The 20,534-nt window shown below is 64.8% G+C and overlaps 1 protein-coding gene across 3 annotated transcripts; it reads right to left on the reverse strand.

Annotated features, from left to right (window-relative positions):
• Window positions 1–124: 124 nt before the first annotated feature.
• CHKB (choline kinase beta) lies at window positions 125–10,142 on the reverse strand. 3 transcript variants are annotated; one of them, XM_075124623.1, is made up of 11 exons: window positions 9,875–10,142; window positions 7,911–8,019; window positions 6,764–6,877; window positions 6,255–6,388; window positions 5,188–5,292; window positions 4,715–4,773; window positions 4,276–4,363; window positions 3,848–3,956; window positions 2,486–2,592; window positions 2,069–2,150; window positions 125–1,442 (listed from the first exon to the last, which is right to left on the reverse strand). In XM_075124623.1, exons 1-11 carry the CDS (start codon window positions 10,054–10,056, stop codon window positions 1,317–1,319), a joined length of 1,215 nt encoding a protein of 404 aa, XP_074980724.1. In that variant the 5' UTR covers window positions 10,057–10,142; the 3' UTR covers window positions 125–1,316. The 3 variants fall into 3 exon arrangements, with proteins under 3 accessions (XP_074980724.1, XP_074980726.1, XP_074980725.1); XM_075124625.1 differs by having other exon boundaries at window positions 125–1,419; window positions 9,875–10,071; XM_075124624.1 differs by having other exon boundaries at window positions 9,880–10,036.
• Window positions 10,143–20,534: the final 10,392 nt, after the last annotated feature.

The raw sequence follows: 20,534 nt of genomic DNA on the forward strand, positions 1-20,534 counted from the left end.
CAGGCCAAGGCCTTGGTGCCCACTGCCCTGGGGACCCTCGCAGCTCTGCAGCCAGACAGACAGACCCAGGCAGAGACGCCGAGTGCCCAGGGCAGGAGGAGGGACAGACACACACACACAGGCAGACAGTGCCAGGCATTTATTGGTCTGAGTGCAGAGTTCACAGTCTCTTGCTAGGCAGTGGAGGGCCCCGCCCGGGGGCTCGGCTCCGAGGGGGCAGCAGATGCTGGGGACTGGCAGAGAAAGCGAGTGCAGAGCCCCGGTCACAGGGCCCAGGCAGGGAGGCGCTTTGGGGCAGGGCTGCAGGAGGTGGCCCCCACCAACTCCCCCAGCCGGAGCAGGGGACCCTACTAGAGCCCATCCCCCATTGCCAGCAGCTGCCACCTTCATCCCATGAGCGGCGCTGGAGATAGGCCAGCACTGCCTGCGGGGGCAGCATCCCGGGCTGGCCACACACCTACAAACTCCCCCTGCTTCTCCAGAAAAGGGGCCAGCAGGAGGGGCTCTGCCGGGGGCAGGGGCAGAGCATCCAGGTCTCCCCCATGCAGCCCACGCTCGCGGAGCCCAGGTTACATCGGCAGGCCGGAGCCCCAGGCCCCCCACACCTGCAGGAAGCGGGTGTATGGGGTGCAGGAAGGGCACTGGGGCAGAAGGGTGGGGCAGCAGAGCTGGGTAGCGCCCCAGGCCAGGGGAGGCAGAGACGCAAGGACAGAACCGTGGGGCAGAGGCAAATGCCCGTGTAGCACATTCAGCTCCCAGGCCCCATCTCCCAGAGCGGAGACCCCTGCACATGCCCAGCGCAGCCCCCAGTGCACTCGAAGGGAACCCAGGGGAGCTGAGCCCCTCCTGCCCCAGGGAGGGGACCGAGGCTGCAGCCGCCCTGCTCAGTGGGACCCCCATGGCCACACAGAACCATCTGACAATGGGCAGTGCGGAGAGGCGGTACAGGGGGAGCCGGCCCCACACAACCCACCCTGGAGAGGGTGGGGATCCTAACACACACTGGGGGAGGGCAGCCCATGCCTTCACTCCCCAAACCGGAACATTAACCGTTTCCCTGCCCTGACAGCCCAGCCTTGCCCCCAAACACCCTGCAAGGAGATCCCTGCCCTGGAGTGAGCCAGACCCCCAGCACCCACCGCTGCTCACTGGCCAGCCAGGGCATCCCCCCCGCCCCCACCCGGGGGGCAAGGGAGGCTGGTCTGGGGGCGTTGGTCCCTTGGGGTCCTTGCCAGCTGCTGTCCCTTGGCCGGGGAGGGGCCACTCCGCTGCTCCAGCCAGGCCCCACATGTCTGCAGCACGGCGAGGCCGAGGTCCTAAGGCAGGAGGCAGGCAAGCGCGGGGCAGGCAGAGCCGGGCTGGTCACAGGCACTGTGCCTTCTGCTGGAAGTAGGCCTCGAAACGGCACCGCGCGTAATCCTGGGCAGGGAGACAGCATCAGGCTGGTGCAGAGCAAGAACAGGGATCCTCTCAGAGCCCCCCAGCCGTGGGGACAGGGGAGACCAGTCATCCCATGGAGCCCCCAAGCTGTGGGGGGAAGGGCCAAAACAGGGATCCCCTCAGAGCCCCCCAGCCATGGGGACAGGAGAGGCCAGTAACTTCACACCCCTCAGAGCCCCCCAGCCATGAGGGAAGGGGAGACCAATCATCCCATGGAGCCCCCCAGACGTGGGGGCAGGGCCAGAACAGGGATCCCCACAGAGCCCCCCAGGAATGGGGGCAGGGGAGCCCAGTAACTTCACATCCCGCGGAGCCCCCCAGCTGTGGGGGCAGGGGAACCCAGTCACCCCACGCAGACCCCCAGCCATGGGGGCAGAGCCAGAACATAAGGACCTCATGTGCAGTCGCACTGAGGGCTGGGCACAGGGAGGCAGCAGGTACCCACAGTGCTCAGCTGGGCAGGTCCCTCCCATCCTCTGCAAAGGGACAGTTTAGGAGAGACGCCCCTCAGGACGCTGAATCCAGGCTGCCAGGCTGCGCCCCCTGACCTATGCCCTGTCTCAGCAGGCAGCCCTGGGCAGTGCCCTGTGGGAGCCAAGGGGCAGGGTCGCCCGTGCCCTGTGCTCACCAGGTAGCCGAACTCAATGGTGGAGATCTTCGCCTGCAGGATGGACCAGAGGCCCCAAAAGAAGTGAGAGGCCAGAGCAAACCTGAGGGGAGAGAGCAGCCGTTGGGGAGACGCTGGGAGAGACCCCCAACTGTGCCATGTCCCAGATTCCACCCCAAGCCTGCACAGCCTCCCCAGTCCCCAGGGCACCTGGCTCCCCTTTCAGAGCCCCTCAGGCACCCCCAGACTGGGCAGCAAGGCTGGGAGAAGGAGCCTGCAACAGATGCCTGACTGCGCTGAAGGGCTCTTTAAAGAGAAGATCTGTCCTTGGGGAGGGCAGCAGGGTGGGGGTCCCCCCATGCCAGCCCCCTACACCCGCTCTCTGTGGGGGAAACAGGGGTGGGGGTCTCCCCTTGCCGCCCCCCGTCATTCACGCACCGGCTGATCTCGGTGAGCATCTCCTCCTCGATGCGGGCCTGCTCCTCTTGCGTGGTGTCCCCGCGCCGCACCGAGTCCTCCCACAGGTAGTGCCGGATGAAGTGCAACTGCGGGCAGGACGAGCAAGTCTCAGCCTCAGGCCCCAAACGCAGGATGGGGAAACCAAGGCTCTGCCTCCCTGCCCATCTGGGCGAGGCCCAGAGTGAGTTGGGTGCTCCTGGGGGAATTCTGCACCACTACACATGCACAGAATTCATGTCCCCCACAGATTTTTTTTTTCCTCCCCACAGAATTATAAATTCTGCTAGGGAGGTGCTGCAGTTACCCCTTTTATGCACCAGAAACTGTTGTGGACCCAGAAGAGAGGGCAGCTGAGTCAGGGCCGGAGCAGCCCGCTACAGAGAGGGAGGTGAAGAGGCTGCATTCCTCACAGCGCCCTGCCCATGGGGCCAGGCGAGGAGGCATGGGATATTGGGAGGGGGACAGCACGGGGCACACAGGGCTGCGGGCGGCCACATAGATTCAGAAGGGCTAGTGGAGGGGACAGACTAGGGTGGGGGCACAGGAGCTAGCGGGGTGAGAGCACTGACCCAGGGGCTGAATGGGAGTGGAGTACAGGGCCACAAGGGGACGGGGGCAGATGTTCCTGGCTGAATGGAAGAGGCTAGGGGTCAGCCAGGGCCTGCATGGGGGAGGCTCCCCAACTTACTAACAATCTGGCCCCCCCGCCCCAAAAAAAAAAAAAAAAACAACAACCCTGTTCCATACTTCTCCCAGCCACACCCACCAACCCTCCAGGTTCATTCCCAGGCTCCTGCCTTCTCCCTCAGCTCCTCCATTCCCCGTCTCTCCCCAGCCTTTGCACTGCTTCTGAGGGGGGTGGGAATCCGGTTCTGTATTACAGTAGAAATGAATTACTCAAAGGTCTGTATTAACATGCCTAGTGAGGATCTATTTGTCAAGAAACATTTCCTGAAGGTTTTTTGTTGTCTGTACTGTTACAGACAATTGCTGACAGGTATTCTGAAATCAATTACCGAATTAACTGAAACTGGCGTGATTATACTATGTTACTTTGACAAACAAAATACGCAGAATTTTGCAGAATTTTAAAATATTCTGCACAGAATTTTTAAGTTTTTGGCACAGAATTCCCCCATGAGGAGTAGGGGAGCTCCCGGGGCAGGGGGCTCAGAAAGGGGCCCAACACCCAGCAACAATCCCAACAGCTACAGCCCCACCAACCAGAACACAAGCACCTCACCCCACAGGGCAGCAGCCTGGCAAGGATTGGATTCACTGCCTGCCTGCCCGCCTGCCCTCCGGCCTCCCCAGGGGCTCCCCCAGCCAGGCGGCCGTTACCTGCTGCTGACGCGTGGGGTAGTTCTCCATGGAGGCCTGGTAGAAGGGCCACGTGTCATGGGTGTAGTCGTACACCCACTCACAGAAGTGATTGCCAATGTCAAAGCCCCTGCAGGGAGAGGGGGGGTTAGGAGCTTCCATGCTCACAGGGTTCCAGCCTCCTCGCGGCCCCGACCTCACCCCACCGGGCATCCGCAGCAGAGCTGCCCCGACAGCCTCGCATGGGTCGCATGGCCCAGGGAGAACACCAGGCTGGACAGCCATCCTCAGAGCCGGCCTGACAGCCCCGTGTGGGTCGCACAGCCCAGGGAGAGCACCGGGCTGGGCAGTGGATGTCCTATACACACCAGCTTACGGCTCGGCACCACACCCACCCTGCCCCCCATTAGCTCTGCTCCCCACGGCCGACCCCACCTCCCATCACCCACCTGTAGTTGTAGCTGCTGTATTCAAAGTCAATCAGCATCAGCTTGTCGCTGGGGTGTGACTCGCGCCCAGCCAGCAGCAGGATGTTCCCTGGAAAGGGGCAGGACAGGTGAGAGCAGCTACCTTGGGGAGCTTGCAGGGGCTGGGGGAAGCGACACAGGCAGGGTGGAGGAGTCGGAGCTGGGGGAGCCCCTCTGGTCCCATGTAGCCCTGCCCCGGAGCCGAAGCAGGACTGGCCCCCAGGCAGGGCTCAGGCTGCTCCCCGGGACAAGCTGCGCTCAGGCCAGCGAGGTCCCCCCGACCTAACCCCAGAGAGGCTGTGGGGAGGGGAGCCACACTGTCGTGGTGGCTCAGGCCCCAGCGGGCCCAAGGCTGGGCTATTCTGGCTGGCAATGGCGACCGCCAACAGACAATGGGGGCATTTCACCCCCTGCCACTCACCTTCCTGCACATCATTGTGGCAGAAGACCACAGGGGAGGGCGTCGACTCCAGCAGCTCCCTGGAATTCAGGGGAGAGAGACATCAGTAGACAGCCTGCTTCATCGTTCCCACTCCCCCAGGCCTCTCCAGCAGGGTGCACTGCGAGAGGGAGCCCCAAGGAGAGCAGGCTCTGACGCTTCTAGCTTCTGCCGCTCGCGGTGCCGGGCAGAGACCCGCCCACCTCTGGGTAGGAAAACCGGAGCTGACCGCGGACACAGGGAGGGGAGCCGGAGCCAACCGCGGGGTAGCCGGAGCCGGATGGGAGACGGGGGTGAGCGCATGGGCCTGTTGCAGTGCAGAACTAGCAGGAACCAGCAGCGAGGGGCACCCCTGCGGCGCTGGGGGGGGGGGCACCTTTCTGCCCAGCCTCTATGGCAGTTCGTCCTCCCCAACCCCCACGTGTCCATGGCGGCTCCTCGGGCCCTGCGCTCACCTGAGGCTCCCCATTTCCTTCTGCAGGTTATAGGCTTTCAGCTGGCTGAACAACTTCCGCTGGGCGTCCTGAAGGAAGGTGAGCTCGGCGATCTGCTTCAGGTACCTAGAGCGCAGGGTCCCGTCACCTCCGCAGGGCGAGGCCCCCAGCCCTCCTCCCCGGAGCAGGGAGACGGGAATTCCCCCAGCCCTCCTCCCCGGAGCAGGGAGACGGGAATTCCCCCAGCCCTCCTCCCCGGGAGCAGGGAGACCCCCACCCCCGGGAGCAGGGAGACGGGAATTCCCCCAGCCCTCCTCCCTGGGAGCAGGGAGACCCCCACCCCCGGGAGCAGGGAGACGGGAATTCCCCCAGCCCTCCTCCCCGGGAGCAGGGAGACGGGAATTCCCCCAGCCCTCCTCCCCCGGGAGCAGGGAGACGGGAATTCCCCCAGCCCTCCTCCCCCGGGAGCAGGGAGACGGGAATTCCCCCAGCCCTCCTCCCCCGGGAGCAGGGAGACCCCCACCCCCGGGAGCAGGGAGACGGGAATTCCCCCAGCCCTCCTCCCCGGGAGCAGGGAGACGGGAATTCCCCCAGCCCTCCTCCCCCGGGAGCAGGGAGACGGGAATTCCCCCAGCCCTCCTCCCCCGGGAGCAGGGAGACCCCCACCCCCGGGAGCAGGGAGACGGGAATTCCCCCAGCACTCACTCCCCGCCTCCATGACACCCCCCCCAACTTGCCTCCCCTGGGAGCAGGGAGATGGGGAGACACCCCGTCACTCAGTCCCCCACCCCAGCAGTGAGATGGGGAGGGACCCCTCCACTCACAGCAAGACAGGGCCCATTATTCTCCCTCCTGGCCCCATGGCAGAGGACACCTATGGGCAGAGACCCTGCAGCACTGCATCGGGGTGGGGGTGCACTCCCCTCAGAACTATTGCTGCGAAGTGATGGGAGCCGACTCCTTCCCAGGCACAATCCAGGCCCCCATTCCTGCAGGGGAAGGGTCCCCCCCAGGGGGACACAGCTGGTGCTGCCCCCCTGCAGCCCGCAGGCCAGAGTAGCCCAGAGCAGTGCGAGGGCAGGTGTTACCGTTCCATGGTCCCAAACAGCCACTTGGGCTCCTTGTTGAAGGGCATCACCATGCCGTGGAAGCGGGACATCTTCATCGCTATCTCCCTGGAGATGTCGGGGTCCTGCAGGTCCTCTGTGCACAGACGCCGGCTCTGGGGACACGCGGCAGGCATGAGACACCTGCCTCCAAGGAATGGGATGGGGGCGGCAGGGACCCCGGGGCTCGCTTGGCCTGGCACGGGGCCTCCAGCGCCGGCGGAGGGACAGAGCCCTCTCAGCGCCCCCGGGAGCCCACAGGTCTGAGCCAAGCGACAGCACAAAGGAGCAAGCTGGCCAGGAGGGGCACAGAGCCGGGGCAACCCAGGCACCTGCCATGCACAGCAGCCATCTGGGGCCACGGAGGAAGAACCACTTGGGCCCCACCAGCCCTTGAACTCAGGCAGGGAGGTACTCTGGCCAGCCCGTTGGGGGCCAGGCATCCGGCGTGGGGGAAGGGTAGAGGGTAGGCCACCCAGCGAGGCCCGTACCGGAATGTACTGCTCCAGCCGCCCCTGGGGAAAGACCCCGTAGAGCCGCGGCCCCAGTGCCCGCTCTGCCAGGATGGCAAACATCACGCTCTCCAGAACCAGCGAGTCCACGCCCTGCAGAGACAGAAGGCATGGGTGAGGGGCAGCCACCCCCAAATCTGTGCAGTCGGGGAAAGGGCCGTGACCCTGAGTGCCCCTCCCCCTCAGATTGTGCAGGGTGTGGGGCAGTGACCCTGGGATCCCCCCAACCCTGCACAATATGGGGGGGAGTGACCCCAAGATGCTGCTTGATGCCAGGGTGGGGAGGCAGCAAACCCACAATCCACAGCCCACCCCAGTGCACAGTCATGGGGAACCTCACAAAGGAACCCCCACCACCCATGGGAGGGGCCCCTCGAGGGTCTGAGAAGCCCACCAGAGAAGGGAGGATGGCATTAACCCCCTCAGCCTTGAACCCTTCGCTGTCCTGTGCAGAAAGCTCCCCAGAGTCAGCACCCAGCAGCAGCAAGCTGGACAGAGCCATTTCTCTAGCCCGGAGGGTGCTGCAGGGCTGGGAGAGCAGGGGGCTGCGGGTGGGGACTCCAGGATACTGGCAGAGCGGGGGCAGGGCTGGGATAGCAGGGGGCTGCGGGGGGGGACTTTGGGGTACTGGCAGAGCTGGGGGCAGGGCTGGGTAAGCAGGGGGCTGCAGGTGGGGACTACGGGCGCTGGTAGAGCTGGGGGGCAGGGCTGGGATAGAAGGGGGCTATGAGTGGGGACTGTGGGTCACTGGCAGAGCTGGGGGGCGGAGCTGGGATAGCAGGGGGCTGCAGGTGGGGACTATGGGGCACTGGCAGAGCTGGGGGGCAGGGGGCTGCGGGGCACTGGCACAGCTGGGAGGGGGCAGGGCTGACCTGGGCCCTCACCGTGGGGCGGTCGATTACACTCCCTGCAGAGGCCTGCATAACCCCAACAGCTGGCTGGTGACAGGGGGCACAGCTGGCCCAGTGCGTGGCAGCCAGGGAGCCGGTCGCTGACGAGGTGGGGTGGGGCCAGTTCACCCACACACTGACCCCAGCCAGGCCATCGCATGCAGCGCAGGAAGCCGTTCGGTGGGTCCCTGGTCGCCCCCACCCCTGTGCCCTGCTGCCAGGCGGGGGAGCCTCACCTGCAGAATGGCCCCGTAGACGCGCAGCAGCACCTGCCGAGGCTCATCGCCCACACTCAGGATGTGTTCCGGGAGGCTGCATTTGTACAGCAGGTTACTGAGCCCCCCACTGCAAAGGGAAGCAGACCCCAGATCAGAGGCCATGGGGCCCAGTGCACTGGGACGCAGCCCAGGCGCTGGGGGGCAGCACTGGGCAGGCCAGGAGACGGGGCACAGCCCGGAAGGTTTGCGGATCCCTCCCTGGCCAGTTCAGCCTCAGCCCACACAAGCGAGCTCCTGCCCAGATCCTGCCGTGGGCGTGAACCGGGCCCCTCCAGCACCCCTGAGCACGCCCTGGCCGAGGGGCCGGCTGCGTGTGCCCCAGAGCCCCCGGCTCCTACGCCTGCATGGGGAGAGACCTGGGCACAGGCCCACACAGGACCGCGGCTGTGCCCGGGACAGCACCCTGCTGGGAACTCCAGCATGGCCCTGGGCCTGCCCCAGAGCGAGGGGACAGGGAGTACCCCCCTTCCACTCCTCTCTGGCTTGTACCAGCCTCACCCCGGGCGGCAGGCACGGGTCTGCTTCCCAAAGCCTAGCTGCGCGCGCTATGCCAGACCAGGCCCGAGGGCACGTTCAGGGGATGATCCAGGAGCCCCGGGCATGCGAGAGAGGAGCCCCTGCGAGGCGGGGGGGCAGAGGAAGCAGCAGCAGGCTGGCCCCTGACCGGGCAGGGCTCTCGCGGCCTGGGCACGGCTGCGGAGCCGGGGTGTGTGGGGGTAGCAGAAGCCGCACTGGGACCTTCGCGCCCCTCCGAGCCGTGTGGCTGGGCTGGGCTGGCAGCAGGGACTCGGGCACCGAGCGGGGGCAAAGCTCGCAGGCGGGCGCTCAGAGACACTCAGCTCCGGCTGCCCCGCACCCAGCCAGGGCTGCGAGCGGGAGGGTGCCCTGCACAGGTCTCCGCCCGGCAGAGGCACCCCCAGGCCCAGCTAAGGACACGGCCTGTGTGGCCCGTGGGTTCCCCCCTCGCCAGTGGAGCCCCGGGGCGATGACAAGCCAGGTTTTATGGGGGTGAAGCACATCTACATTAGGGGTCTGCGCCAAGGCAGCTTTCCTGGGGGCGCTGCAGCAACAGCCCACCCGAGAGGTGGGCCCCTCGCCCCACAACCAGGCTCCAGATGCTGTGCGGTCACTGGAAACACTGCAGGCCTGTCGCCCCACCTGCCAGCGCGACCCAGGGTCTGCCCGAGCCCGCCCCAGAGCTCGGAGAGCGGCGTTAACTCTGGACCCTAATGACTACCCGGCAGTGCTAGCTCGGAGACCCGTTACCCGGCTGATCCCTGCCTCGGACACACCCCGGACCCCGCTTCCAAGCACCCCGTTCCCTGCACTCCACCCCCCCCCAGCCCAACCCCTCCAGGTCAGCCCCCCACCAGCCACCCCGCCCGGTCCGGCTCCCGGCTCCTGCGCCCCCAAGCTCGGCCCTAATCGGCCCCCGCCCGCCCCGGAGCTTGGAGAGCGGCGTTAACTCTGGACCCTAATGACTACCCGGCAGTGCTGGCTCGGAGACCCGTTACCCGTTACCCGGCTGATCCCTGCCTCGGACACACCCCGGACCCCGCTTCCTGCACACCACCCCCCAGGCCAGCCCCCCACCCGCCACCCCGCCCGGTCCGGCTCCCGGCCCCGCCCCCACCCGCCCGGTCCGGCGTCCGGCTCCCGGCCCCGCCCAGCCCAGGCCCCGCCCCCACCCGCCACCCCGCCCGGTCCGGCTCCCGGCCCCGCCCCCACCCGCCACCCCGCCCGGTCCGGCTCCCGGCCCCGCCCCCACCCGCCACCCCGCCCGGTCCGGCTCCCGGCCCCGCCCCCACCCGCCACCCCGCCCGGTCCGGCTCCCGGCCCCGCCCAGCCCAGGCCCCGCCCCCACCCGCCACCCCTCCCGGTCCCGCTCCCGGACCGGACCGGCCCCGACCCCGCCCCGGTACCTGACCGGGCTGATGCCGAGCTCCTCGGGCTCGAGCAGCTTCCAGGCGCCGGCCAGGAACTCGCGGCACCACACGAAGGCGCGGAGCCGGGTGTGGCCGGGCACGGCGGGGCCGCGGGGGGGGCCGGGCCCCGCGCACTCGCCATCGCCCGGGCACCGCGCGCCGGGGGCCGCCGCCTCCATCGCCAGCTCCAGCTCGCCGCCGGCCCGGCTCCGCCTCCGCCAATCGCCGCCCGCCCCCGCCGGCCTCCGCCAATCGCCGCCGGCCCGGCTCCGCCCCCGCCAATCGCCGCCCGCCCCCGCCGGCCCGGCTCCGCCTCCGCCAATCGCCGCCCGCCCCCGCCGGCCTCCGCCAATCGCCGCCGGCCCGGCTCCGCCCCCGCCAATCGCCGCCCGCCCCCGCCGGCCCGGCTCCGCCTCCGCCAATCGCCGCCCGCCCCCGCCGGCCTCCGCCAATCGCCGCCGGCCCGGCTCCGCCCCCGCCAATCGCCGCCCGCCCCCGCCGGCCCGGCTCCGCCTCCGCCAATCGCCGCCCGCCCCCGCCGGCCTCCGCCAATCGCCGCCGGCCCGGCTCCGCCCCCGCCAATCGCCGCCCGCCCCCGCCGGCCCGGCTCCGCCTCCGCCAATCGCCGCCGGCCCGGCTCCGCCTCCGCCAATCGCCGCCCGCCTCCGCCAATCGCCGTGCCGCCTTCCGCCTTCACGGGGCGCACGTTCCGCCAATCAGCGCCCTGTCCTCGCGGCGCCGCTGGCAGCGCGATTGGTCTGGTGTCAGCGAGGCTCGCGGACTCACCGTTGTGATTGGCGAGACCAGCCCGGAAGGGGAAGCCTGAATCAGCCAATCGCCGCGGAGCCTTTGCCCCAGTGACAGCCAATCAGGACCGAGAGTCCCGTGGCCAGGGCAGCGCGGCCAGTGCGCCGCGGGAGGGGCGAGGCGCCGCAGGATGCCGCGGAACGTGGAGCTCAAGGCGCGCGCGCGGGACCTGGCGCGCGCGGAGCGCGTCGCCGAGCGGCTCAGCGGGGGCGCGGGCCGCGCGCTCACCCAGACCGACACCTTCCTGCGCGCGCCGCGCGGCCGCCTCAAGCTGCGCGACTGCGGGGTGCGAGCCGGGGGGGTAACGGTCAGCGCGTCCGGTCAGCGCGCGCCCCCGCCCCGCGCGCGCCCCCGCCCCGCGCGCCGCCTCCGCAGCTCCCATTGGCCGGCCGCGGCGGGACCCGGCAGCGCGTGGAGCCCCCGCCCTCCCCCAAGGGGCCCCAGAGATGTGCCCCCCTCCTGCCCCCCACCTCCCTCCCAGAGCCCCAGCCTGCCCCTTCCTGCCCCCCAACTCCCTCCCAGAGCCTGACCCCCACCTCCCTCCTGCCCCCCACCTCCCTCCCAGAGCCCCAGCCTGCCCCCTCCTGCCCCCCACCTCCCTCCCAGAGCCCCAGCCTGCCCCTTCCTGCCCCCCAACTCCCTCCCAGAGCCTGACCCCCACCTCCCTCCTGCCCCCCACCTCCCTCCCAGAGCCCCAGCCTGCCCCCTCCTGCCCCCCACCTCCCTCCCAGAGCCTGACCCCCACCTCCCTCCTGCCCCCCAACTGCCTCCCAGAGCCCCAGCCTGCCCCCTCCTGCCCCCCACCTCCCTCCCAGAGCCTGACCCCCACCTCCCTCCTGCCCCCCACCTCCCTCCCAGAGCCCCAGCCTGCCCCTTCCTGCCCCCCAACTCCCTCCCAGAGCCTGACCCCCACCTCCCTCCTGCCCCCCACCTCCCTCCCAGAGCCCCAGCCTGCCCCCTCCTGCCCCCCACCTCCCTCCCAGAGCCTGACCCCCACCTCCCTCCTGCCCCCCAACTCCCTCCCAGAGCCCCAGCCTGCCCCTTCCTGCCCCCCAACTCCCTCCCAGAGCCTGACCCCCACCTCCCTCCTGCCCCCCAACTCCCTCCCAGAGCCCCAGCCTGCCCCCTCCTGCCCCCCAACTCCCTCCCAGAGCCTGACCCCCACCTCCCTCCTGCCCCCCAACTGCCTCCCAGAGCCCCACCCCCACCTCCCTCCTGCCCCCCAACTGCCTCCCAGAGCCTGACCCCCACCTCCCTCCTGCCCCCCAACTCCCTCCCAGAGCCTGACCCCCACCTCCCTCCTGCCCCCCAACTCCCTCCCAGAGCCCCACCCCCACCTCCCTCCTGTCCCCCAACTCCCTCCCAGAGCCTGACCCCCACCTCCCTCCTGCCCCCCAACTCCCTCCCAGAGCCCCAGCCTGCCCCTTCCTGCCCCCCAACTCCCTCCCAGAGCCTGACCCCCACCTCCCTCCTGCCCCCCAACTCCCTCCCAGAGCCCCAGCCTGCCCCTTCCTGCCCCCCACCTCCCTCCCAGAGCCTGACCCCCACCTCCCTCCTGCCCCCCAACTGCCTCCCAGAGCCCCAGCCTGCCCCTTCCTGCCCCCCAACTCCCTCCCAGAGCCCGACCCCCACCTCCCTCCTGCCCCCCAACTGCCTCCCAGAGCCCCAGCCTGCCCCTTCCTGCCCCCCAACTCCCTCCCAGAGCCCGACCCCCACCTCCCTCCTGCCCCCCAACTGCCTCCCAGAGCCCCAGCCTGCCCCTTCCTGCCCCCCAACTCCCTCCCAGAGCCTGACCCCCACCTCCCTCCTGCCCCCCAACTGCCTCCCAGAGCCCCAGCCTGCCCCTTCCTGCCCCCCAACTCCCTCCCAGAGCCTGACCCCCACCTCCCTCCTGCCCCCCAACTGCCTCCCAGAGCCCCAGCCTGCCCCTTCCTGCCCCCCAACTCCCTCCCAGAGCCCGACCCCCACCTCCCTCCTGCCCCCCAACTGCCTCCCAGAGCCCCAGCCTGCCCCTTCCTGCCCCCCAACTCCCTCCCAGAGCCCGACCCCCACCTCCCTCCTGCCCCCCAACTGCCTCCCAGAGCCCCAGCCTGCCCCTTCCTGCCCCCCAACTCCCTCCCAGAGCCTGACCCCCACCTCCCTCCTGCCCCCCAACTGCCTCCCAGAGCCCCAGCCTGCCCCTTCCTGCCCCCCAACTCCCTCCCAGAGCCTGACCCCCACCTCCCTCCTGCCCCCCAACTGCCTCCCAGAGCCCCAGCCTGCCCCCTCCTGCCCCCCAACTCCCTCCCAGAGCCTGACTCCCACCTCCCTCCTGCCCCCCAACTGCCTCCCAGAGCCCCACCCCCAGCCTGCCCCTTCCTGCCCCCCAACTCCCTCCCAGAGCCTGACCCCCACCTCCCTCCTGCCCCCCAACTGCCTCCCAGAGCCCCAGCCTGCCCCTTCCTGCCCCCCAACTCCCTCCCAGAGCCCCAGCCTGCCCCTTCCTGCCCCCCAACTCCCTCCCAGAGCCCCAGCCTGCCCCTTCCTGCCCCCCAACTCCCTCCCAGAGCCTGACCCCCACCTCCCTCCTGCCCCCCAACTCCCTCCCAGAGCCCCAGCCTGCCCCCTCCTGCCCCCCAACTCCCTCCCAGAGCCTGACCCCCACCTCCCTCCTGCCCCCCAACTCCCTCCCAGAGCCCCAGCCTGCCCCTTCCTGCCCCCCAACTCCCTCCCAGAGCCTGACCCCCACCTCCCTCCTGCCCCCCAACTGCCTCCCAGAGCCCCAGCCTGCCCCTTCCTGCCCCCCAACTCCCTCCCAGAGCCTGACCCCCACCTCCCTCCTGCCCCCCAACTGCCTCCCAGAGCCCCAGCCTGCCCCTTCCTGCCCCCCACCTCCCTCCCAGAGCCTGACCCCCACCTCCCTCCTGCCCCCCAACTGCCTCCCAGAGCCCCACCCCCACCTCCCTCCTGCCCCCCAACTGCCTCCCAGAGCCTGACCCCCACCTCCCTCCTGCCCCCCAACTCCCTCCCAGAGCCTGACCCCCACCTCCCTCCTGCCCCCCAACTCCCTCCCAGAGCCCCAGCCTGCCCCTTCCTGCCCCCCAACTCCCTCCCAGAGCCTGACCCCCACCTCCCTCCTGCCCCCCAACTGCCTCCCAGAGCCCCATCCCCACCTCCCTCCTGCCCCCCAACTCCCTCCCAGAGCCTGACCCCCACCTCCCTCCTGCCCCCCAACTCCCTCCCAGAGCCCCAGCCTGCCCCTTCCTGCCCCCCACCTCCCTCCCAGAGCCTGACCCCCACCTCCCTCCTGCCCCCCAACTGCCTCCCAGAGCCCCATCCCCACCTCCCTCCTGCCCCCCAACTCCCTCCCAGAGCCTGACCCCCACCTCCCTCCTGCCCCCCAACTCCCTCCCAGAGCCCCAGCCTGCCCCTTCCTGCCCCCCACCTCCCTCCCAGAGCCTGACCCCCACCTCCCTCCTGCCCCCCAACTCCCTCCCAGAGCCCCAGCCTGCCCCTTCCTGCCCCCCACCTCCCTCCCAGAGCCCGACCCCCACCTCCCTCCTGCCCCCCAACTGCCTCCCAGAGCCCCAGCCTGCCCCTTCCTGCCCCCCAACTCCCTCCCAGAGCCCGACCCCCACCTCCCTCCTGCCCCCCAACTGCCTCCCAGAGCCCCAGCCTGCCCCTTCCTGCCCCCCAACTCCCTCCCAGAGCCCGACCCCCACCTCCCTCCTGCCCCCCAACTGCCTCCCAGAGCCCCAGCCTGCCCCTTCCTGCCCCCCAACTCCCTCCCAGAGCCTGACCCCCACCTCCCTCCTGCCCCCCAACTGCCTCCCAGAGCCCCAGCCTGCCCCTTCCTGCCCCCCAACTCCCTCCCAGAGCCTGACCCCCACCTCCCTCCTGCCCCCCAACTGCCTCCCAGAGCCCCAGCCTGCCCCCTCCTGCCCCCCAACTCCCTCCCAGAGCCTGACCCCCGCCTCCCTCCTGCCCCCCAACTGCCTCCCAGAGCCCCACCCCCAGCCTGCCCCTTCCTGCCCCCCAACTCCCTCCCAGAGCCTGACCCCCACCTCCCTCCTGCCCCCCAACTGCCTCCCAGAGCCCCAGCCTGCCCCTTCCTGCCCCCCAACTCCCTCCCAGAGCCCCATCCCCACCTCCCTCCTGCCCCCCAACTGCCTCCCAGAGCCCCAGCCTGCCCCTTCCTGCCCCCCAACTCCCTCCCAGAGCCCCAGCCTGCCCCTTCCTGCCCCCCAACTCCCTCCCAGAGCCCCAGCCTGCCCCTTCCTGCCCCCCAACTCCCTCCCAGAGCCTGACCCCCACCTCCCTCCTGCCCCCCAACTCCCTCCCAGAGCCCCAGCCTGCCCCTTCCTGCCCCCCACCTCCCTCCCAGAGCCTGACCCCCACCTCCCTCCTGCCCCCCAACTGCCTCCCAGAGCCCCAGCCTGCCCCCTCCTGCCCCCCAACTCCCTCCCAGAGCCTGACCCCCACCTCCCTCCTGCCCCCCAACTGCCTCCCAGAGCCTGACCCCCACCTCCGTCCTGCCCTCAACTCCCTCCCAGAGCCCCAGCCCTGAACCTGCCCCCAATTTCACTCCCAGAGCCCCACTCCCAGCCTGCCCCTTCCTGCCCCCCAACTCCCTCCCAGAGCCTGACCCCCACCTCCCTCCTGCCCCCCAACTCCCTCCCAGAGCCTGACCCCCAGCCCTGAGCCTGTCCCCTCCTGCATCCCAATCCCCAGCCCCGGGGCTGGCTCTGCAGGCTGCGGGTTCTGCTCGGCGCATCCCGCAGGGTGGCCGGGAAGGACAGCCTCTCCCGGCCCCTGCTGTCCCATCCCAGGGGGTTGGCAGCTCCTTTCCCATGCATCCCCGGTCCCTGCTGTCGTGTTCTGCGGGGCGTGCGGAGTGTGGGGCTGGCTGGGTGCTGCACACTTGATGTAATGCCCCGGGGAGGTGAGGGCGTCTTTGTATCGGCCCAAGCCCTGCTGTAATTATCCTGGCATCAAGGGCCTTCTCTCTCCCTAGCTTGTTTTGCGGCTGGAAGCGGGCGGCGCTTGTGTGCCGGTGTATGCTGGGCCGCACTGGGAGCGGGGTTTGCCAAGGGCGCTACACCTGTACAACCAGGAACTTACTAGCAAACCTCTCCTAATGTAGATCCATTTCCTACAGACTCGACTCTCTGGCCTTACCCTGCCGATTCCCCTGGTTACACAGCCTGGAGCTCGCTCGATGGGGCTCACGCCCTCGTATAACTGCAAGGGTGTTCTTAGGTCCCCACCAGCATGTCTGAGCCAAACAGACAGATCTGCCTTTCGTCTCTTCCTTAGTCGCTCCCTCCGTCCCCAGAGCGTTTCTGGGCCTCTCCTGAACTCGCTCGAGTTTGTAGGTTGTTGGCCTGCCAGCCGGGGAACCAAGCAGCCACCTCCCGCGCTGACGCCCTTCTCCGTTTCCTTTTCAGGATGGCCAGGGGCAGCTGATATTTTATGAGCGTCCTGACTCTGAAGGTCCCAAACTTTCTCATTACTCCATCTCCCCCACAGCCGACCCTGCAGGCCTGGTGGTAAGAGCCTTTCCCCGCCTGAGATCGTCTGCAGACAGGTGCACACAGCCCTTTTCCCAGGAACATCGGTCTGAGCAGGCTGGAGAAGCCCCCAGGCTTCTCTGGTCCAGTGTTTGTTTCTAACAGTGGCCAGTGCCAGACCCCACAAAGGAAGGAGTAAGGCCATGTCTACACTAGGAACACTACAGCAGCATGACCACAGCCACACACAGACGCAGACTAGAGTGATGGAAGGGTTAGTCCCCTGCTGTCGGCCACCTCTCCAAGTGACAGCAACTAAGTCGATGGAAGAATTCTTCAGTCGATTTAGCTGTTAGCCTAGCTGTGGTACTCGGGTGAGAGTGCCGTACCTATGTGAACTGTTGAAATGTAGTCTAGGGCTAAGAACCTTGCAGTAGCAGATGTGGGATAATTTGCCCTCACATTAAATCTAACCCTGCTCTCTAATCATTAGTTTGACTAAAGCCCTGAAATAGGATGTTCAGTGTCCGATCCGGAATTGTTTGTGGCATTAACTATTTTAAGTGGACAGTCTTGTTACCCGTATCTGTGTCCAATCCTTCTTTGACTTTTGCGAAGCTCTTGGCCTCACCAACTTCCAGTGGCCGTGAGTTCCACAGTCTAGTTACATGTGTTGTATTTGTGTGGCAGGAAAAGTATTTCTTTTTATCCATTTTGAATTTGCCATCTTCCAGTTTCAGTGCTCAACCCCTTGTTCTTGTGCTGAGACAGAGAACGGAAACTCACAATCTCCCTTCTCGAGACCTTTTTTTTTTTAACCATGTCCCTTCTCCCAGGTAACAATCCCAATCTGTTCAATCTTGCTTCATGTGAGAGTTTGTTGAAGTCCTTGATCATCCTTGTCTCTCTTCTGTGAATCCCTCTAGTTCTGCAATGCCCAGTAACATGAAATGGATTAAAAACTGGCTGACAGGTCTCAATGTGTAATTGTAAATGAGGGCTCATTGAGTGGGACTGTTTCTGGTGGGGTCCTGCAGGGATCGGTTGTTGGCCTTATGCTATTTAACATTTTTATCAGTGACCTGGAAGAAAACATAAAATCATCGCTGATAGAGATTGCAGATGACACAAAAATTGGGGGGTGATCAATAATGAAGAGGACAGGTCACTGAAATCAGTCTGGATTGCTTGGTAAACTGGGCACAAGCAAGCAGTATGCATTTTAATACAGCTAACTGTAAGCGTGTACATCTCGGACAAACAACGCAGGCCACGCTTACAGGATGGGGGACTCTGTCCTGGGAAGCAGGGATTTAGGATCGTGGTGGATAATCTGCTCAACATGGGGTCCCAGTGCAATGCAGGATCCAGAAGAGCTAGTGGGATTCTGGGGTGCATAACCAGGGGAATCTCAAGCAGGAGCAGAGCGGTTATTTTACCTCTATATTTGGCACTGGTGCAACCGCTGCTGGAATCCTGTTCTGGTGCCCACACTTCAAGAAGGATGTTGATCATTGGAGAGGGTTCAGAGAAGAGCCACGAGAACGATTAAAGGATTAGAAAACCTGCCTTAGAGTGATAGACTCAGAGACCTGGATATGGCCAGTGAGGCCTGATGATTAGAGCCAGAGTCGGGGGTCAGATGTCAGAGCCCAGGTTCAGAGACAGGTTACCGGGAGTGAGGCAGTGCTGTGAACCAGCACTCATAGGGGCTATCACAGTCATGGGCGAATCTTTGAGCAGTCACTGAACTGCTGCTGGGCTAGAGAGCTAGTCTGCTGACGCTTCCTGCCCGTCAGACCAGCTGTGCTCATTCGGTTGCCTGGAGATCGGAGCTGATGCAGGCCCCGATTCCTGACAGGTGTTTATCGTAATAAAGAGAAGGTTAAGGGGTAACTTGATCACAGTCTGTAAATTACATACGTGGGGCTCATGGGCTGTTCAGTCTAGAAGAAAAAGCTCTGACATGATTGAGTGGCTAGAAGTTGAAGCTAGACAAAGACTGGGAATGAGGCATAGCTTTTTAACAGTGAGGGTCATTAACCATTGGAACAATTTACCAAAGGTGGTAGTGGATTCTCCATCACTGGCAGTTTTTAAATCGAGATTATCTATTCTGGGTTCAGTACTATTCAATATCTTGAAATGACTTGAATAATAAGATGGAAAGGATGCTTATAAAATTTGGGGATGACATCAACCTGGCAGAGGTTGCTAACATTTTGGAGGGCTGGATTAGAATTCAAAATGACCTTGAAAAGTTGGAGAACTGGTCTGAAATTACCAGGATGAAATTCAGTAAAGACAAGTGCAAAGCACTACGCTCAGGAAGGAAAAATCAAATGTTCAGCCACAAAATGGGGAATGATGGGTAGGTGTGAGCACTGCTGCCCAGGAGCTGGGGGTTCTAGTGGATCGCAGGTTGAATACAAGTCAACAGCAGGATGCGGTTGCGAAGAGGGATAATATCACCCGGGGCCATATTAACAGGAGGGTGGTACGTCAGTCAGAGGAGGTAACTGTCCTGCTCTGCTTGGCACTGGGGAGGCCTCAGCTGGATACGGTGTCCAGGGCTGGGCCCCGCACTTTAGGAAAGATGGGGACCAACTGGAGAGAGTCCAGAGGAGAGCAACAGAAATGATGGAAGGTTTAGAGAACCTGAGCCATGGGGAAAGGTCAAACTGGGGACGTTTAGTCCTGAGAAAAGAGACTGAGAGGGGACCTGAGGACAGCCTACAAAAATGTCAAGTGCTGGTATAAAGAGGACGATGATCAATTGTCTCCATATCCGCTGAAGGCAGGACAAGCAGCAATGGGCTTAATGTGCAGCAAGGGAGAGTTAGGTCAGATATTAGCAGAAACTCTCTGACTCTCAGGGCAGTGAAGCTCTGGAACAGGCTCCCAAGGGAGGCTGTGGAATCCCTGTCACTGGAGGGTTTTAAGAACAAGCTGAACAAACACCTGTCAGGGGGCTCTAGGGTCACTTGGTCTTGCCTTGGTGCGGGGGGCTGGACAATATGACCTCTCGAGGTCCTTTCCAGCCCTACATTGTGTGATTGGATGTTTTCTAACAGATCTGCTCTAGTTCAAACAGGAATTATGTGGGGAAGTTCCATGGCCTGTGTTATACAGGAGCTCACACTAGATGAGCGCTGTGGTCCTTTCTCTGTCATCTGGGCAGGCGCGTCCTGCATGCAGTATCCAGATGAGGCTGCACTCCTGATTTATAGGCAGGCACCAGACTGAACTCCGTCTCCCTTTCCATCCCATGCCAAGTGCATCCCCACAGCTTGTGTGCTTTTTTGACCACAGATTGAGCAGAGGTCTCTATTGAACTGTCTACACTGATAGAATCATAGAATAGAATCATAGAATAGAATATCAGGGTTGGAAGGGACCCCAGAAGGTCATCTAGTCCAACCCCCTGCTCAAAGCAGGACCAATTCCCAGTTAAATCATCCCAGCCAGGGCTTTGTCAAGCCTGACCTTAAAAACCTCTAAGGAAGGAGATTCTACCACCTCCCTAGGTAACGCATTCCAGTGTTTCACCACCCTCTTAGTGAAAAAGTTTTTCCTAATATCCAATCTAAACCTCCCCCACTGCAACTTGAGACCATTACTCCTCGTTCTGTCATCTGCTACCATTGAGAACAGTCTAGAGCCATCCTCTTTGGAACCCCCTTTCAGGTAGTTGAAAGCAGCTATCAAATCCCCCCTCATTCTTCTGCAGGCTAAACAATCCCAGCTCCCTCAGCCTCTCCTCATAACTCATGTGTTCCAGACCCCTAATCATTTTTGTTGCCCTTCGCTGGACTCTCTCCAATGCTTAGGCCCCTTTCTTGAGCTGGTACAGTTGAATTCGATTCCTGTAAGGTATGTGAGTAGTTTAAATTTCCCCTCCAATGTGCATTACTTTGCACTTACTGACCCTGAATTTCATCAACCACAGTGTTGCCCTTTCCCTGGCTTGCTTGGGTTTGGTTTTTCACAGTCCTCTCTGGTCCCGAATGTTGTGTCCTCTGCAAACTTTGCCACCTCACTGCTCACTCCCTTTCCAGATTGGCAATAAATAAACATGGGACCTAGTACAGACCCGTGAGGCCCCTCTTCCCATCTTCTGACGGGATGAAAATGACCTGTTTCACACTGCTCTTTGTTTCTCTCTCTCTGGGCCAGTTCTGATCCGTGACAGTAGCTTTGCTTCCCACCACATAATGAGCCTCTTTGGAGGGATCTTGTCAAAGGCTTTTGGGAATCTAACCCAGTTATGTCAGCCGGTGCTGCTTCGCCCCTCACTGCACTGAGATGTCCGGAGAATTGTAGTAGATCAGTGGGACGCCATTTCCCTTTGCAGGCATGGT

Source organism: Caretta caretta, chromosome 1 (genome assembly GCF_965140235.1).
Source record: "Caretta caretta isolate rCarCar2 chromosome 1, rCarCar1.hap1, whole genome shotgun sequence".
NCBI classification, from domain to species: Eukaryota; Metazoa; Chordata; order Testudines; family Cheloniidae; genus Caretta; species Caretta caretta.